This window comes from Cyanistes caeruleus, chromosome 10 (genome assembly GCF_971803275.1).
Source record: "Cyanistes caeruleus chromosome 10, bCyaCae1.hap1.1, whole genome shotgun sequence".
Taxonomy (NCBI): Eukaryota; Metazoa; Chordata; class Aves; order Passeriformes; family Paridae; genus Cyanistes; species Cyanistes caeruleus.
This window is the reverse complement of record NC_141710.1, coordinates 2,861,645-2,877,401: the sequence shown is the minus strand read 5'-3', so window position 1 is coordinate 2,877,401 and position 15,757 is coordinate 2,861,645. Positions and strand designations below refer to the sequence as shown.

The window sequence follows — 15,757 nt, the reverse complement described above, 5'->3', positions numbered from 1 at the left end:
CTGGAATTCAAGGTCTGCTATAAATGTTTGAAATTCCAATCTGTTGCATACTAAACCTGTGAAGTAAAGCCAGGGTGTGAACCAATTCAATCTGAAAAAACAATTAGCAATAAACACGTGCTAAGCAATGCATACATAAAGCAGGTCAAAAGGGACCTTGTGAGGTCTCTAGTGCAACCTCTGGCTCAAAACAGGGTCAGTGGTAAATGATCTATAATCCTGATTACTCAGTTATGTGGGAGTTTTCTTGGTTTTGCTTTCTTGAAACATTTTCTGTAGCTTTATTATCTTTGTGTATAGATTCAGATTTTAAAAATTCAACAAGTAGAAATGTGCACACTCTGGCATGTATCAGCTGCCAAACAGTATAATATCCAAAATATTGTGCACTGGAGGCCTTTGAAATGCCAGAGTGTGGGGACTCTGGAAAAGGAGGGAAATAAGCTTAAAACATGAGAAGTCTTCAGGAAAAAGAGACAAGAGGGGTGCTAAGAAGTGTATTTGGTGTTGGAGCTGTCCTAGTGTCTTTCTAGGAAAAGGGTCAAATTTTGGGGTCCTAGGTAGTCAAGCATTTTTGGTCATTAAGTGGTGTGAAAGAGTTGGTAAGAGTAAGCAGATAAAACTGGAGAGTTGTTTAGATATGTTTAGGAAAAAGACTTGATAAACAAGGATCTGTGAGTGACACACCAGCCTCAGAATCTGAGTGATATTCAGATTTAGTTGCTTATGATGTACATTATTTAACCAATACACGTGGATACTTCAGGGAACGTAAGCTTTTAAAAAATATTTCAACATTTATTATCTAAGGAAAACTTCCTGTGCTAAATATCATCTTCTAGTAATTTGTAACTTGTTATGAAATATGCTTAATATTTCTAGAGTCTTCCACCCAGGATTGCATGGAAGAGAAATCTTTTTTTTGTCGCATCAGGTAAGACAATATTGCAAAGCTTAGTGCTGTGTTATGAAACCAAGCATTACATAAGTATTTGACTTTTATAAGAACCATGTGGTACCTACATTTCATGCTTTTTCATAATGTGATCATAAAGCAGAACAAATGCACATCCTTGAGTTGATTAATTGTAGCAGCTACAGAGAAAACCAAACTGATTTTGGGAGGTTCCATCTTGGAGTTAATCCCTGTGAATATTGGCCTTTGTGCCATAAAGGAAGGTGGTACAGCATCTCCTCCTGCTCTGGAAAGCTTTTGGTTCATGTCAATGGAACTGTTCAGCACCTTCCTACATTCTAGAAAACCAGTGTCTTAAATTTATCTCATGTATCCCCTAGGAAGATACGCAAGGATAACTTATCTATTTTGCAGTTAATAGAGAACACAGTTCTTTGGTTTGCTTTTCTTCCTTTTCCTGCCCACAATCACTCCTCTTTAGTTTTTTGTTGGTTTTTTGTTTGTTTGTTATTTATTTTTATTTTTTTGTTTAGGAAAAGCTGGCACCTTAGTTCATGCTCTTTCTTGTGCAATTTGATTTCTTGATGCTTACTGCCTCTCTAGCAGCATTTCTGAAACAAAAATAGTAGATCCAATTATTTAATCAGTTCTCTAGTAAATAAATACTTACTATTGAGGTATGAATAAACTTGAAATGAATTGGAGGAAATGCAGTGCTCCAGAGTGTTGGATTGGATGTACTCTACAAGTACTGCTGGTGTTACTGGAGATTTTTTTGTCCAACTAACACTGGTTTCAAAAGCATTACTTCCATTAAGCTCTGCTGTTATATAAACTTATTACAGCTGATTCTTCTTTTGTCACTGTGTAAATTATTGTTTTCATTACTGTGTTTGCATTCTGGTTAAGCAAACACCTGTTATTAAATATTGAGTCTTCACTCCTTCTAAACTGGATTAAATATTGATTAAAAGACGATCTTCGTGTTAACTGAGAGGATATATCAGTCTTCATAAAAAAGCTCTGTAAATTCATCCCTCTAAAGGACAACAAAGTAACTTAATCTATTGTGTGAGCTGGGTTTTTCTATCAAACTGCCATGTAATGCTGTTGTGGATATGTGTTTCAGACAGTGGAGAGAGCAGCACAGTCTTTATGGAAGTTGGTGTGCAAAGGATACCACCAGAATTAGATTCTCTTCCACCAAAATAAAAATCAAGCTAAGATCTTGGGTGCTATTTTAGTGAATAAACTATTTTAGTTTATTACTTTGTTTTAGTGAATAAACTATTTTAGTGAACTGCTAACGTTCAGTTCTTGTGTCATGACAGAAATACAATGGATAAATTAAACTTTTATTTAGCGTAATCTGTTGAAATAATTGACTCCCTTTCATTATTAGTGCGGGAAAGGAGCGTGAAAATGAGATTTGCTATCACCCATTCCGGATGACTCCTTACCTTATCAAAGTGCAAGATCCAGAAATAGCAGAAGACCAGCTTTGCTGTGTGTTGCTTGCAGAAAAAGTCCATTCTGGCTATGAAGGTAATCCTTGAGTGCACAAAGTCTAGTTTGCTTTCCTAAAAGTAAAAACTGTTCAAGCTTTATTAAAGAGAAAGAGAATTGTTTCTGTTCTCTGCCCCTGCTGCTTTCCTATATGCTCTTGGCCAGAATTTTGGACTGGCAGCTTTTGAAGTATTATATATGCAAAACCCTCAGTTGCTAATATGCTTTTATTTTTCTCTCAGCACCCAGAATTCCTCCTGACAAAAGGATTTTTACAACTACGCACACGCCAACCTGTTTGTTCCAGGATGTAGATGAAAGGTAACTTACAAAAATTGCTTTTCAATTTACTGATGAGCAATCTCTCCAGTATCTTTGCAGGATTTAAGGTGTCTATATGGGGTTAAAAAATTATGCAACTGCTGAAGAGTGTTTAACCTAAGAAAAGTACATCCCCCCATTTTCACTAAGCATGAGAACACATTACACTGGTATTTAAGTGTATTTAAGTGCCTGCTAGCAACTTGTTCTTCCACTTTCCTTCCCTCTTGAGAAATTCTGGACATAAATTCAGTCAATGAACCCATGCTCAGAAGAATTCCTGTGCTGCCAGTTATTACCTGTATGAGACATCTAGGTGTGGGTTTTTGGTTTCTTAACCAAATTCAGCAAATATGCTGCTGTCTCTCTCTGCTGGCCCAGGTACAACTAGAGGTACAGCTTTTCAATAAAACATTAGATCTTTAAAAAAAAAGATATAATGGTTCAAATTGCACTGGCTGAAGACTTCACATTGCTTTTACAGTCATGAAAACTGCTTAGAGTAAGTATTTACATTCTAAATTAGGAACAAAAATGCCACCTGTGATCTTAATGTATATACCAAGACCTAAGAACTGAGGTCTAAACCAAAGTTTCACAGAATCATTTAGGTTGCAGAAGATCATCAAGTCCACCACAAAACCCTGTCCCTAAATTCCTCATGTGCACATTTTTAAACACCTCTGGGGATGGTAACTGCACCCCTTCTGTGGGCAGCCTGTTCCTTGACAACCTGTTCCATGAAGAATAGCCAGTCTAAAGCTGCCCTGGGGTAACTTGAGGCCATTTCCTCTTGTCCAGTTACTTATTCCCTGGGAGAATAAAATCTCTCACCCAATTTGCTGTTGTCTGCAAACTGATGGAGGGTGCTCTCCATCCTCTTGGCCAGATTATGGCTAAAAACATTAAATACAACTGGACCAAATCTTGAGCCCTGTGGACTTGACTTGATAGAACAATTCACTTATTCCTAAATTGAAAACGCTACCTTTCCTCTTCTTTTTCTGCTCTTCTTGGTATTTTCTTTCTGGTGGTTTCTGATATTTGGGTTGTATATGGAACTTAATTTGGATTATTTTTTTTTTCTCCTTAGCAGAAACTAAGTTAGCTACAGTGGTAACATCTGACTGCTGAAATTCTCCCATTTGTTTTTTAAGCATTCTAAGAATGCTAAAATTTTCTTTTTAGGTTGAGATATGGGGGTAGATGTGTTCAGAGAGAGTAGGAGTATAATGGACAATTTTTAGATTCTGTGGTGTTTTTTTGGATGGAAATATTGCTTCTGAAAAAATACATAATTCTTAGCAAAATGCTTAAAGGCAGCAGAAAAGAGGGATTGGGGAAAGGAGGTTATTGAGATGTTTGACTAAGATGGAGTCCAGGTAAAAAGAATATTGTTTGACTTCTGATCCAGTTTTATCTGTGGAGGGGCAGATGTTGTGGCTGAGTTCCTGTAGGATAGACAGTGTAATGCTGACAAACAGTCTTTCCATGCTGTGTTTCATACAGTGTCTCTAAACAGCTCAAGTTGATAAAAGAACTACTTAAATCCAGTGTAGTTCTGTCTTCTTCATGGATTTTTCTCTCTCTTTCATTTCCACACATACTTCAAGGCAGCTGCAGAATGGGTTTATCTTTACAAAGAGGCTGAGGGCACAATGCAAAGCTTCTGTTCCTCTGTGCATCCACAGCTCAGTGATCTCCAGCAGTCATTTAACAGAAACTGCAGAATTAGTGAGTGCACAGCCTTGCCCTTATTCATGGGCTTGAGCAAGTCCAGAAAATCCTTCCCTGTGGATCCTATAGCAGCTTCTTTCCTGTTGGTCTGATGTTACCACTTGTTCTCAAATACCATTTTCTAACACTTCCAATGAGGGTTGATTGCATCTTGGTCTGAAATTAGGACTTTGCATCATTCATTTCTGTTCTTGTGATAGTGTAGTTGAGTTTGCTTTCAATTATTCAACTCCTGAGAGCATTGGGAGCCCAATAAATGTTTACCAAGACATGCATATGCAGTTGATTACTCTTAAGCTCTCCAGGGTTTGGTGGAATACACAAAGCAAGAGATTCTTAAAGAAAGCAGAGTCTTAATATTTAAAAATGTGCAACTGAGCACCTGCTGTCGACTGAGCATTGTTCATAACATAACCCTGAAACTGTTGCTCGACTTGCATGAAATAAAGTTAATTTCTGTAATCAGTACATGTTCATGTATTGGAAAAATGCATATTTGTCTGAACTCTGCAGGTGGATCTCTGCATAGAGTATATTAAGTAAAAATAAATATTTTCTTGAAATTAAATAGATCAGTCCTATTTGTCATAATATATTTGATACTTCATGCATGTAATGGGTGCAAGTAGTTCACAGTGGAGTGATCTTTGTAAATTAAAGTAGTTTTGTATGTAACTTACAATAGTAATATAAAGAGACTTATTCATATTTTTTTGACACTTTAAATGTCATTCTATGAAACACAAACTAAACTTGGCAGGATCTCCTCATCAGCCATTCTTATACCACACGTGTATTTGCACTCATAAAATTAATTTATTAACCTAACCTCTGAATTTTTATGAGTTACTCATTATGAGGAAGCATAATGATGCCAAGACATCATTCTCAAATAGAGCATTAGATGAGCACAGAAGGGCTGGTTGGAAGGGGCTGCTGGGGTCTTGGTTCCATCCTTTTGCTTGGAATGAAACTTTGCCCAGTCCTGGCCAAGGTCAGCTTGTCTCAATAATGCTGAAAAACCTTCAGGGGCAGAGATGACACAATCTCTATGGGAGGCCTCCTATGTTGCACTGCTCTGTTAAAAAACCTTTTCCTAACATCCAGCATCAGCTTTCTAGACTCCAGTCTGGGATCTTTGCCTGCAGTTTTATTGTCTGGCACCATCAAGAAAATTTTAACTCCATTTTCGTAACTCCTCTTTCCAGCAGTGTGGGAAGTTCCTGGATCATCTTTTAGCTTCCTTTTCATCAGAGCAGGCAAGGCCAGCTCAGTCTCACATTGATTCTAGATCCCTGACTTTCATAAAGCAGGTGGCAAAGAACAGGAATAGTGCTGAACAAATCCTTCTTGTGGTGTTATTCGATGAAGGCCTGGCTGAATTGTTTGGAGTTGACTGACATTTTAAAGTCCTCTAGCAGCACAGCTTTTCTCATGTGCTTTGAACTTGGCAGCACTTCTAAATGTCAATGTGTCAAAGTGCTCTGGTTTGGTATGGGTTCCATGCCAGTTTCTGCTCTCTTGCTGTAGTTCATCTACACAAGCTTTTAAGACTCATTATTAAATGAATTACTTTGATAATAAGGCATTAGTTGCTATCCTCTTTTCCCTCTCAGCCTCTTTGCTGGAATGGTATGTTTGATGTTTTGGGGAACTGATGTAATTCCAGTGGGTTGTTGGAAGTGCAGTGTTGAGAGAATTCACTGCACAGTGCTTTGAAGTTCATACCTGACACAGATCCCCTGTCTGGTGCACTGGGGCTGAGTTCTTCATTCAAGTGTATCATACTCAGACATCTCCCAGGCCTTTGGCAGTCAGTGGGGCTGGGGAGAAGATGTGCAGCATTTGGAGCTTTCAAGATGACTTGTTGGCATCTGGCAACTCAAACATCACTGAGTGGTGTTGACTTAGTACATTTTATTTTTCCCCAAAGCACATTTTCAGTGGTTAACCTTCAGGGTAAGGTGCAAAGTGGCATTTGTGAACTTCCACTTAATGCAAATGCTTGAAGTGATCAATAAAAATTACTTTGTCACATAAATTAGTTTTTCACATCACTAGACGTGGTCATGGGTAATGTGCAGGAATTCAGTAGGATTGCTTTTAATTCTCTTGTTAATAAGCTTGCTCCCATGCAGCTCCTCTGAGCTGAACTCTTCACCTGCCTGTGAGAAAGTTGTCTTGAGTGCTGGTCAGCTCCCCCAGTGCTAGTTCAGCTGTGGTAATGCTGTGATCCTTAGCTATGGCTCCCAGCCAAGGGATTGGGGTACTGTTTATCTTCATGAGAGTTTTACAAGATTAAACTTTATTAATGCTCTTTGAAAATTAGGGTAAGTATTTATCCTCTAAAGTTGGGCAGCAAAGAAAAGACAGAGCTGCTGTAGCAGACTCCTTGATTTGGTCTAACCACCACCCCACAAACAAAGCCCCCCTTGCCCTAAGTGTATGACTGTTGTTACTTGGCACTGCTTTTTTCACCAAATGTAAACCTAAAATTATTGGTTCTCTTCACAGGAATAAAAGCCAAGGAAGATAAAAATGAAAACATTTTAAACATGAAATAAACATTTATTCTACTTGATTTTTATTATGTTTTCTTTGTCTTTCTTTCTCCAGAGCAGTCCCTCTGTTGGGATACCTACCTCAGGATTTAATAGGAACACCAGTCTTGGTGCATCTTCACCCAAATGACAGACCCTTAATGCTGGCAATTCACAAAAAAAGTATGTAGCCTGCTCCTGTGGCAGAAATATAATTTTTTTTCTAGGACTTAATAATGAGGACTACAAAGTCCTCAACAAGTAGTAGGAAAAAATTAATTGTGACTTTGATTTTTTTTCCACAAATAAATACTAAATCTTTTACTGCAGAACTTGGTTCTTAATGCAAATGCAAGGAAATGAGAAATCACTCAGTTCTGTACTTTCTGTGAAGCATACATATCTACTAAATAAATTGACTGCAAATTAATATTTCATACATAAAGAAAATTTTCTTGAGAATGATGTGATAGAAGTAGTGTTTTATCTTACATGATAGTCTTTCTTATTTCATAGAGAAGAAAATAAGAGCCATTCTGGCAAAGTTTGTAAAGGCTGCTTCTTCAGCCTTCTTTTGCTTGTTGTATTCTAAAGGTGATTTTCTTGACCATAGTTCAGTAAATTATGAAGATCTGCTTATTCTGGTAGCTCAGTATTTCTAAATGTATCAATGTACCTAGTATTTGTTCCCACAAGTGGCATCTTCTTCCATGAAGAGGAAGCACATTGAATGTCCATTCCCTCCATGAATCCTGAACTGTTATGTAGAACTGTGCAAACATTAATCTGAAATTTCTGTTTGAATCCTTCATTGCAGTTCTTCAGTATGGAGGGCAGCCTTTTGACTACTCACCAATCAGGTTTTGCACTAGGAATGGAGATTATATCACCATGGACACCAGCTGGTCCAGTTTCATCAACCCTTGGAGTCGCAAAGTTTCCTTTATTATTGGAAGACACAAAGTTAGGACGTAAGTAAATATATTTTTGTTTTCCTTTCCCTGAGGTTTACATAGAGATCCTTAAGATGAGGGAACAGAATAAGCATTAGATTCTGTGTAGGATATGTAGGTGGTAAATTGAAACTGTGGTCTCTGTGGTTGAAACACTTGCATTTGCAGTGAGCTGGTGTATGTTTGGTTTGTGCAGGGGTCCCTTAAATGAAGATGTCTTTGCTGCTCCCAACTACACAGAGGACAGAATCCTTCACCCCAGCGTTCAGGAGATCACTGAGCAGATCTATCGGCTCCTACTGCAGGTACAGCAGGGCTTTGCTCTCACCCTCCCCACTTCCTGCTGAGGAAAGGCAATTTGATTTATCTTGCTGTGACGTCTTGTTTAGCTGCTTCTATTCTACTGGAATTTTTGGCTACAGTCCTGGGAATTCCTTGCACTCATGCTTACCAGACAAGAGTTACTGAAGTATGTTAAAGCTCCAATTGACATCTTAATAATTTCATGTAGTCATGGAGTCCTCCAGACAAACAAACAAAAGAAGACAAACAAACAAAAAAAAAAAAGAAAAATCCCCAAAAACCAAGCAACAAAAAAACCCAGAGTAAAATACAATTTCTTTTCCTGACATGGAATTACTGGTGTCCTGAGGGGTGTGTGTGTGTACATATACATATATTTATTTTTTTAATGTTGTTTTAACAGCCTGTACACAACAGTGGATCCAGTGGCTATGGAAGTCTGGGTAGCAATGGTTCACATGAGCACTTGATGAGTGTGGCATCCTCCAGTGACAGCACAGGAAATAATAATGAAGACACTCATAAGGATAAACCAGTAGGTTTTGAATTTTTCTCATTCAAATATGTGGCACAAAACAAACTAGTTAAAGTGGGGATTTTTAACTTCTAGAATAAGGTTTTCAAATTAGAAATAGGAGAAAGTATAAAGAAAATGCCATCTTTCTTTTACTGTTTAGCAGAGAAAAACCCTTTTGTCTGGGGGAATAAACATTTCTGGTGTAGATGAAGCCTCAGGGTACTGAAGTACCGCGATAGACATGAAAGTCAGTGTTAAAAAGAATTTAAACCTGTACAGTGTGTTTGTTTAATCTAATGTCTGTTACCTGTTATATGCTGTGTTTCTTGGAAAACCAGCTGGATATGTGAAAGCAGTTTCTTTTGGGAGGGGAAAGCCTGTAATTACTGTTTTCCCCAATGAAAGTAAGAAGATTAAATGCAGTATACCTGTATAACCAAGGGATAGCTGAACCCTGATCACTTTTAATGTAAAAATGCAGCAGTTATATAGAATGAAATACATTGAATGGAATAAAACAATTTTTCTACTTTGTGCTTAGAACCTTACTTTGTGTTTAATTCTGAAAGCAAAAAATTTTCCTTGATAAGTTGTATTGCTTGTAGGCTAATTCTCCCAAATCTGATTTGTGTTTCTGTGCTGAGACTGTGCAGACTCCTGCTCTTGCCAAGGTGCTCACTTTCCTGGCTTTCAGTTCTTAAACACTGCTGGAGTAAGCAGATGAAGTCTCAGGATGGCTTATTTAACAGGGACTTCCCTGTTGAGTAGATGCCTGGCACTCCTTCACTGTTTCCACAGACAGGGAAGGTTTACAGTCCAGTTCTGTAACATCCTGGCACTGCTTAGTTACACTTCTAGTTTTTTTACCACATGATAGCTCTGGAGTTTTTTTCTGAAGTCATTTTTATAATGTGTATTTTATATTTTCCTATCCAAGTTACTCAAACAGATTGAACAAAACACAGAGCAATTGTTTACAAGAAACACACTTCAAATTTCTTCTCTTTCCAATTCCAAATTTTTGCAACTGCACAATAAAATTATAAATACACACATTTCTCCTGTAATCAAACTAATTGCAAGATAGAGATTAACAGAGGTTAGATTTAGTCTATTGAGGAATCATTATTTATTATGTTTTATGTCAAAATCTTGAAATAACTGTTCTTCCCAAACTGCTTGCAGGAGGTTTGTCAATACGCCCGTAAGGTCAAGAATAAAGGACAGCGTATTTTCACTGACAGTAAAGCAAAACTGGACTATAAGAAAGAGTCTTTTGCAGGTGAGACATTAGCAGTTCCCAGTCTCTTGTGCTGGTGCCTTGGATAATATGGCAGCAGGAATTTTTTCTAGTTGAGTTCTGATAAATGCATAAAGACAGTATTTTATCATTTCAAATTATATTGTCCTGTGTCTCTCTGCTGTGCCCAGGAAAATACTGTGTTTGGCTGTATTGAGTCAATAGTGGTGTAACACAGTTGAGGCATGGCCTGAAGCTGTTGCCTTGAAATAATTTAAGTGGTTGTCCTGATCCTGAGTGTGTTCCAACCCTAATGATTCTCTTACAACCATGTCTATTCACTCTGGATCCATATGCAGTCTGATTAAACTTTGTAACTCCAAGAACCCATAAGGACAGGAAAATATTTACACAATATTCATTTATTAGTGCATTACAGTGGTTAATTTGTGACCTGCTAAATATGTAGAAATGAAAACCCTTTACTACTGTTGCTCTTAGGGGAGTTTGTAAGGATTTAATGTCTTAATTGAATAACACCAGTATCTCTTTCCACAGAAAAACAAAATATTGCTGGTCAGGTGAAAGGTGTAGGGGGAAAGGATGCTGCAGCAACAGCAGCTCCAAAAAATGTGACTACTGAAGAGCTGGCATGGAAAGAACAGCCTGTGTATTCCTATCAGCAGATCAGCTGTTTGGACAGTGTCATCAGGTGAGCAGCCAGTGAGTAAATTACTCTTGACCTCTGGACACAGGACTAGTATGTCTAATACTGCTACATGATTGTATTTTAGGTACTTGGAGAGTTGTAACGTGCCTGGTACAGCAAAAAGAAAATGTGAACCTTCAACAAGTGTTGCATCACTGAGTTCTGGAGTTCATGAACAAAAAGCAGCTGATAATTCTATCCAGCCATTGGGAGGTAACTCTACATCACAGCTTTTTTGTGGCTGAGTTTTGCTGGCAGGCAGTTGGATGCTACTTCTTTGCAGAATAATGACAGGTGTATCTTAGGCATGACCTCATAGCTGCTTTCTCAGTGTTTGATGTTGGTGATTTAACTTTTATCATTAATATCTTCCTTACAATTAAAATACTGAGTAGTTGATTGTATATCCTGCTTACAGATGAAATAAACTAATTTATAGTTTATGTAATATAATTAAAAATACAGTAGGATTTTTGAGGTTCAGGACTTGAATCAATATCAAATATTTCACAGTTAGGACTAATAAGAAAAATCAGCTGAAGAATCTAGCAGCTAATTAATTGCAACAAAAATATGCATATTATTTTTCTGCTTAGAAAAGAGGAACAAGAGAAGGTAAAATTGGACTGTCCTGTCTTTTGTAAGATGTTAGAACCCAATGTTCATCCATGAAAACAAAAAGCTGGGGATTACTGAGGCAAGTTGTCTTAAGTCTCCTGCAGACAGAAGCATTCAGTTAATCTTTTAGGCCTTAGATGTAGCATTTGACATAGCCCCTTGTCTGGATGGGGAGCTAAATGAAGAATGTAACTGGGTAGTACAAGGGTTGTGAGATTGATAAAGAACGCCATGCAAATGAGAGATTTTCTCATTCTACCTTGTCATTATATGATGCTGAAGGGAAGTGTCCAGTGGAGTTTCTCAAAAGTGGTGAGAATGATCTTGGCTATTTGATGAGCTTCAAAAAGAAGTTCTTCTAATGCAGCTTTTAGAATCAAATTAGAAGGTATCAGTAGACCAGGAACAAAGAGTCCTGCAGGAGGGTTGAAATGCTGTAATTTGGAGTCTCTGGTTGTGGTTGGCAGGAGATGATGTGGGTCACCAGCTCTTTGTTGCACTGATATCTGAGACAGATGAAGTCACCAGTCAGGAAAAAGGCAAACTTTAGATCTTAAATATATGTTCTGGAAGTATTCCTATGAAAGCAGGAATGTTTTAATGCTGTGTTGTGAGGCACTGCTCTGACCTCTGCTGGATTACTGTGTGCAGCTTTCAATGCAGAGACTTTTCAATAGCTGTATGCTCAAAACAAAGCTCTTAGAGTAACCAGCTAATGAAAGAAATCAATGTACAACACTGTGGGAGCTGGGGGCAACTTATTCTTGGGCTGGAGGAGGCTAGAAATGCTAAAATTTTGCCATGAAAAAAGAGTGAAGACCAGAAAAAGAGGAAGATAGCCTTCAGTGAAGAGTTTTGGTTTGGCTGTGCAGAGGGTTGCATTTGTTGCTTCATAGTCATTCTATTCCTAGAATGTATAAAGTAAAAAGTTCACTTTTTTGTCTTGTCAGGCACAGTTTGGCCTTTGCTGTTTTGCAGCCCTGACAGGGTGTAACTTGAATTTGGTCTTGTTTATGTTCAGTAAGCTGCAACTTTTATTTCTTTCAACAGATCCTGCTGTGTTGAAAGCATCTGGTAAATCAAGTGGTCCCCCAGTGGTTGGTGCTCACTTAACATCTTTAGCTTTACCTGGCAAGCCAGAAAGTGTTGTGTCTCTCACCAGCCAGTGCAGCTACAGTAGCACCATTGTTCACGTTGGAGACAAAAAAACACAACCTGAATTAGGTAGGATTTTTGCTAATATTTTCTCTTCAAGGTGGCAAGTGCTAGCAAGTTCAAATTTCAGACAGGTGAACAGCTGATGTCTGCTCTTGACTCTACATTTTTCTTGAAGCCGAGATGGTCTTGGGAAATGGAATAAATAGGGATGGAATGTGTAATCTTTAACTTGCAGCAAAATTATTACAGAATTGTAACACCTTAAAAATACATATACAGGGCTTTCTTTGCTTCATCTTGAGTATTTTGCCTTCTGTTCCTGTAGAAATGATAGAAGATGGTCCAAGTGGAGCAGAAATCATAGATGGCCAACTGCTCGCCCCTCCATCCAGCTCTGCGCACATAAATCAGGAGAAGGAGCCATTTAAAAAACTGGGACTTACAAAGGAGGTCCTTGCAGTGCATACACAAAAAGAGGAGCAGAGCTTCTTGAATAAGTTCAAAGAAATCAAGAGATTTAATATCTTTCAATCACACTGCAATTACTACTTACAAGATAAACCAAAAGGACGGCCTGCTGAACGTGGTATGGCACTAGTTTTCACAATAAAATTGTATTTATATAGAAAGTAACTCCTCTTGAGAAGGCATTTCCATTTTTAGTTGTTTGGTGGGGCCAGTGTGAACAGTGACAGTTGCATGCTATTTTCAAATACAGAAAACCCACAGAAAAATTTTCTGACAAATCTTGCTAGAAGATTTAAAGTGGAATATTGCTTTTAGTGTCATAATGGACATTTTAGTAACTAACATTTTGATTTTTGTCTGTTCTCTGTACTATTACTGTCATGCATCTACTTTCAAGGGACAAAAAAATCTGCTTTAGGAAGTTTGCTTTACTGTATCTGTGCTTGTATGCCCTTGTTTTTCTTTTCCTTCTGTCTTGCCAACTGTCTTTTGTTCAGATTTGTGGTTTTGTCTTGTTTTCAGCTCCTTTGTTTTCCAGTTTTCCCCATTCCACTGTTGTGTAATTGCTGAGACAATCTGATCATTTTCTGGTTGCCTTTAAGGTAATAATGTGATCAGCAGGATGGAAATGGCAGAGACTAGCAGTAATAGGGAGATTGTTTTGTTTATTAGGCCTAGGAGCTCTGGGTGGCATTTTCAGGAGTGCTTGATAAGATTTTTGTTCTCATTTTGGAACACAAGTCAGACACTGCTAAGCATTTTTTCCAGATTTTTATCTTTTTTTTTTTTTTAATTTATTTAACTAGTTATACAGGTCCTGTATAGCTACATTTTTATAACTTTTCTTAAAATTATTCCTTTTGCAGGTGGCCGTGGACAAAGAAATGCCACTTCTGGAGTGGATCAGCCTTGGAAGAAAAGTGGAAAGAACAGGAAATCGAAGCGCATTAAACCACAGGAATCTTCAGACAGCACAACTTCTGGAGCTAAATTCCCCCATCGCTTCCCCCTGCAAGGTTTAAATGCCACAGCCTGGTCACCATCAGAGACTTCCCAAGCCAGCTACTCAGCAGTGTCCTTCCCCACTGTCATGCCTGCATATTCCCTTCCTGTTTTTCCAGCAGCAGGGACCGTGCCTCCGGCTCCTGAAACCTCGCTCTCTGGTTTTAATCACTTGCCAGACTCTGGAAACAGCTGCCCCATGCAGCCATCCCAGTTCTCTGCACCCTTCATGACCCCTGTGGTGGCTCTTGTGCTCCCCAACTACATGTACCCAGAGATGAACAATAACTTACCTCAAACGCTGTACCCCAGCCAGCCCAGCTTCCCTGCCCATCCTGCCTTCTCCTCACAGACAGTGTTCCCCCCACAGCCCCCCTTTGGCACAGCCAGCCCCTTCCCACAGCAGCCCTTTTTCCCAGCCCAGCCATTCCAGTACAACCCCCCAGCAGAGCCTGAAAAGGCTCCCGTGGCAGAGCCACGCAACGACCCCTCCCGTTCCTGCACTCCTCAGTCGCTGGGTCCTCAGGACCAGGCTTCACCACCTCTGTTCCAGTCGAGGTGCAGCTCTCCTCTGAATCTCCTGCAGCTGGAAGAAACCACCAAAACTGCAGAGAGCGGAGCTCCTGCGGGTTTACACGGAGCTCTGGCTGAGGAAGGAGCCATAGGCAAGATCAGGACAGTGGATAACGGCAGTGGGAAGGAATCCTTACCTGTAAGTCTGGATCACACCACCCTTCTCCTGCCTCTACTGCATCATTCTCAGTCCTTTCACTTCCAGCTCTAGCACTTCCTCTTTGTTAACCATAGACAGAAGTTATACATCAGGAAGTTTAACATCAGGAGCTCAAAACTGTAGTTGGTAAATTTAAACTTCAGCAAACTGCATAAAACCCGAAGTCCAAACATTAGAGTAGTCTCAGTCTTTAAAAGCTAAATCTGCCTCATCATTCTTCTAAGGTTACACTAGGAGGCTTGGAAATATATCCTGAAAGAGTTTTGCTCCATTTCAATGAAGAAAATAATATGGATAAGCCCACTGAGAACCACTGAAATAAACTGTAAAATAATGTGAGCATTTTATTTTTAGCAAAAGCTTTTGTGCTAGTGAATTTGTGTGCAAGGGAAAAACAATCTGCAAGTTGTCTGAAAGAAGCTGATTTAAATTAAAATCACATCTGTGTTTACAAACAACCAACCAAAGTAAATTAAGAATTCATCATTTCTTGCAGACCATTACTTTATTTTTGTTTTGTTTGTTGCATTGAAACTATGCTGAACTATTTGGTAACTTCAGGGTTGTTTCTTTATTTCCTGGCTCATTTCAATTTGATAAATCAGTCTAACAAAAAACTTGAGGGAGAGCAGTATGTCTGTAAAGGTTTCCATGGTAGAAATATCTAAACTATTATTTGTGCTTTCTAAAGGCACCATAGAGTATCATTATAAATGCTGATGGGATGGAACTGCATCCTGTATATTTTTTGGCTGCCTCCTTCCCTTATTCAGGAACTTGTTCAGGGTAAATTCTTTCAATTATTACATATTTTGCTAAGTTCTGTCAGCCTTAATTTCTAATATTTAATCTTGAAACTGATCTGCAGTCAAGTTTTAATTAGGTTGGAAAGAAGTGTAGTTAATGCTCCTTCCTTTAAAACTACACAAATAAGTGATCTTGCCTGGGAAGCACCTGGGAACATTTTCTTACTGCTCTCAATGCCACTCTTCCTTCTCATCTCAAGGAGATGGAGCAGTGAGGGATGTTGATGCAA

General features: G+C 38.7%; 1 protein-coding gene across 36 annotated transcripts in view; it reads left to right on the top strand.

The window, feature by feature from the left end:
- The window catches only part of PER2 (period circadian regulator 2), a 48,043-nt gene that overhangs the window by 25,629 nt on the left and 6,657 nt on the right, over nt 1–15,757 (top strand). For all 36 annotated transcript variants that reach the window (XM_086844197.1, XM_086844216.1, XM_086844220.1 and 33 more), the window contains 13 exons: nt 883–934; nt 2,319–2,461; nt 2,665–2,743; nt 7,097–7,203; nt 7,838–7,991; nt 8,170–8,278; nt 8,680–8,811; nt 9,979–10,075; nt 10,592–10,745; nt 10,828–10,955; nt 12,411–12,584; nt 12,844–13,104; nt 13,853–14,700. In XM_086844197.1, coding sequence (XP_086700323.1) covers nt 883–934; nt 2,319–2,461; nt 2,665–2,743; nt 7,097–7,203; nt 7,838–7,991; nt 8,170–8,278; nt 8,680–8,811; nt 9,979–10,075; nt 10,592–10,745; nt 10,828–10,955; nt 12,411–12,584; nt 12,844–13,104; nt 13,853–14,700 — 2,438 coding nt within the window. The remainder of the gene's footprint in view (nt 1–882; nt 935–2,318; nt 2,462–2,664; nt 2,744–7,096; nt 7,204–7,837; nt 7,992–8,169; nt 8,279–8,679; nt 8,812–9,978; nt 10,076–10,591; nt 10,746–10,827; nt 10,956–12,410; nt 12,585–12,843; nt 13,105–13,852; nt 14,701–15,757) is intronic.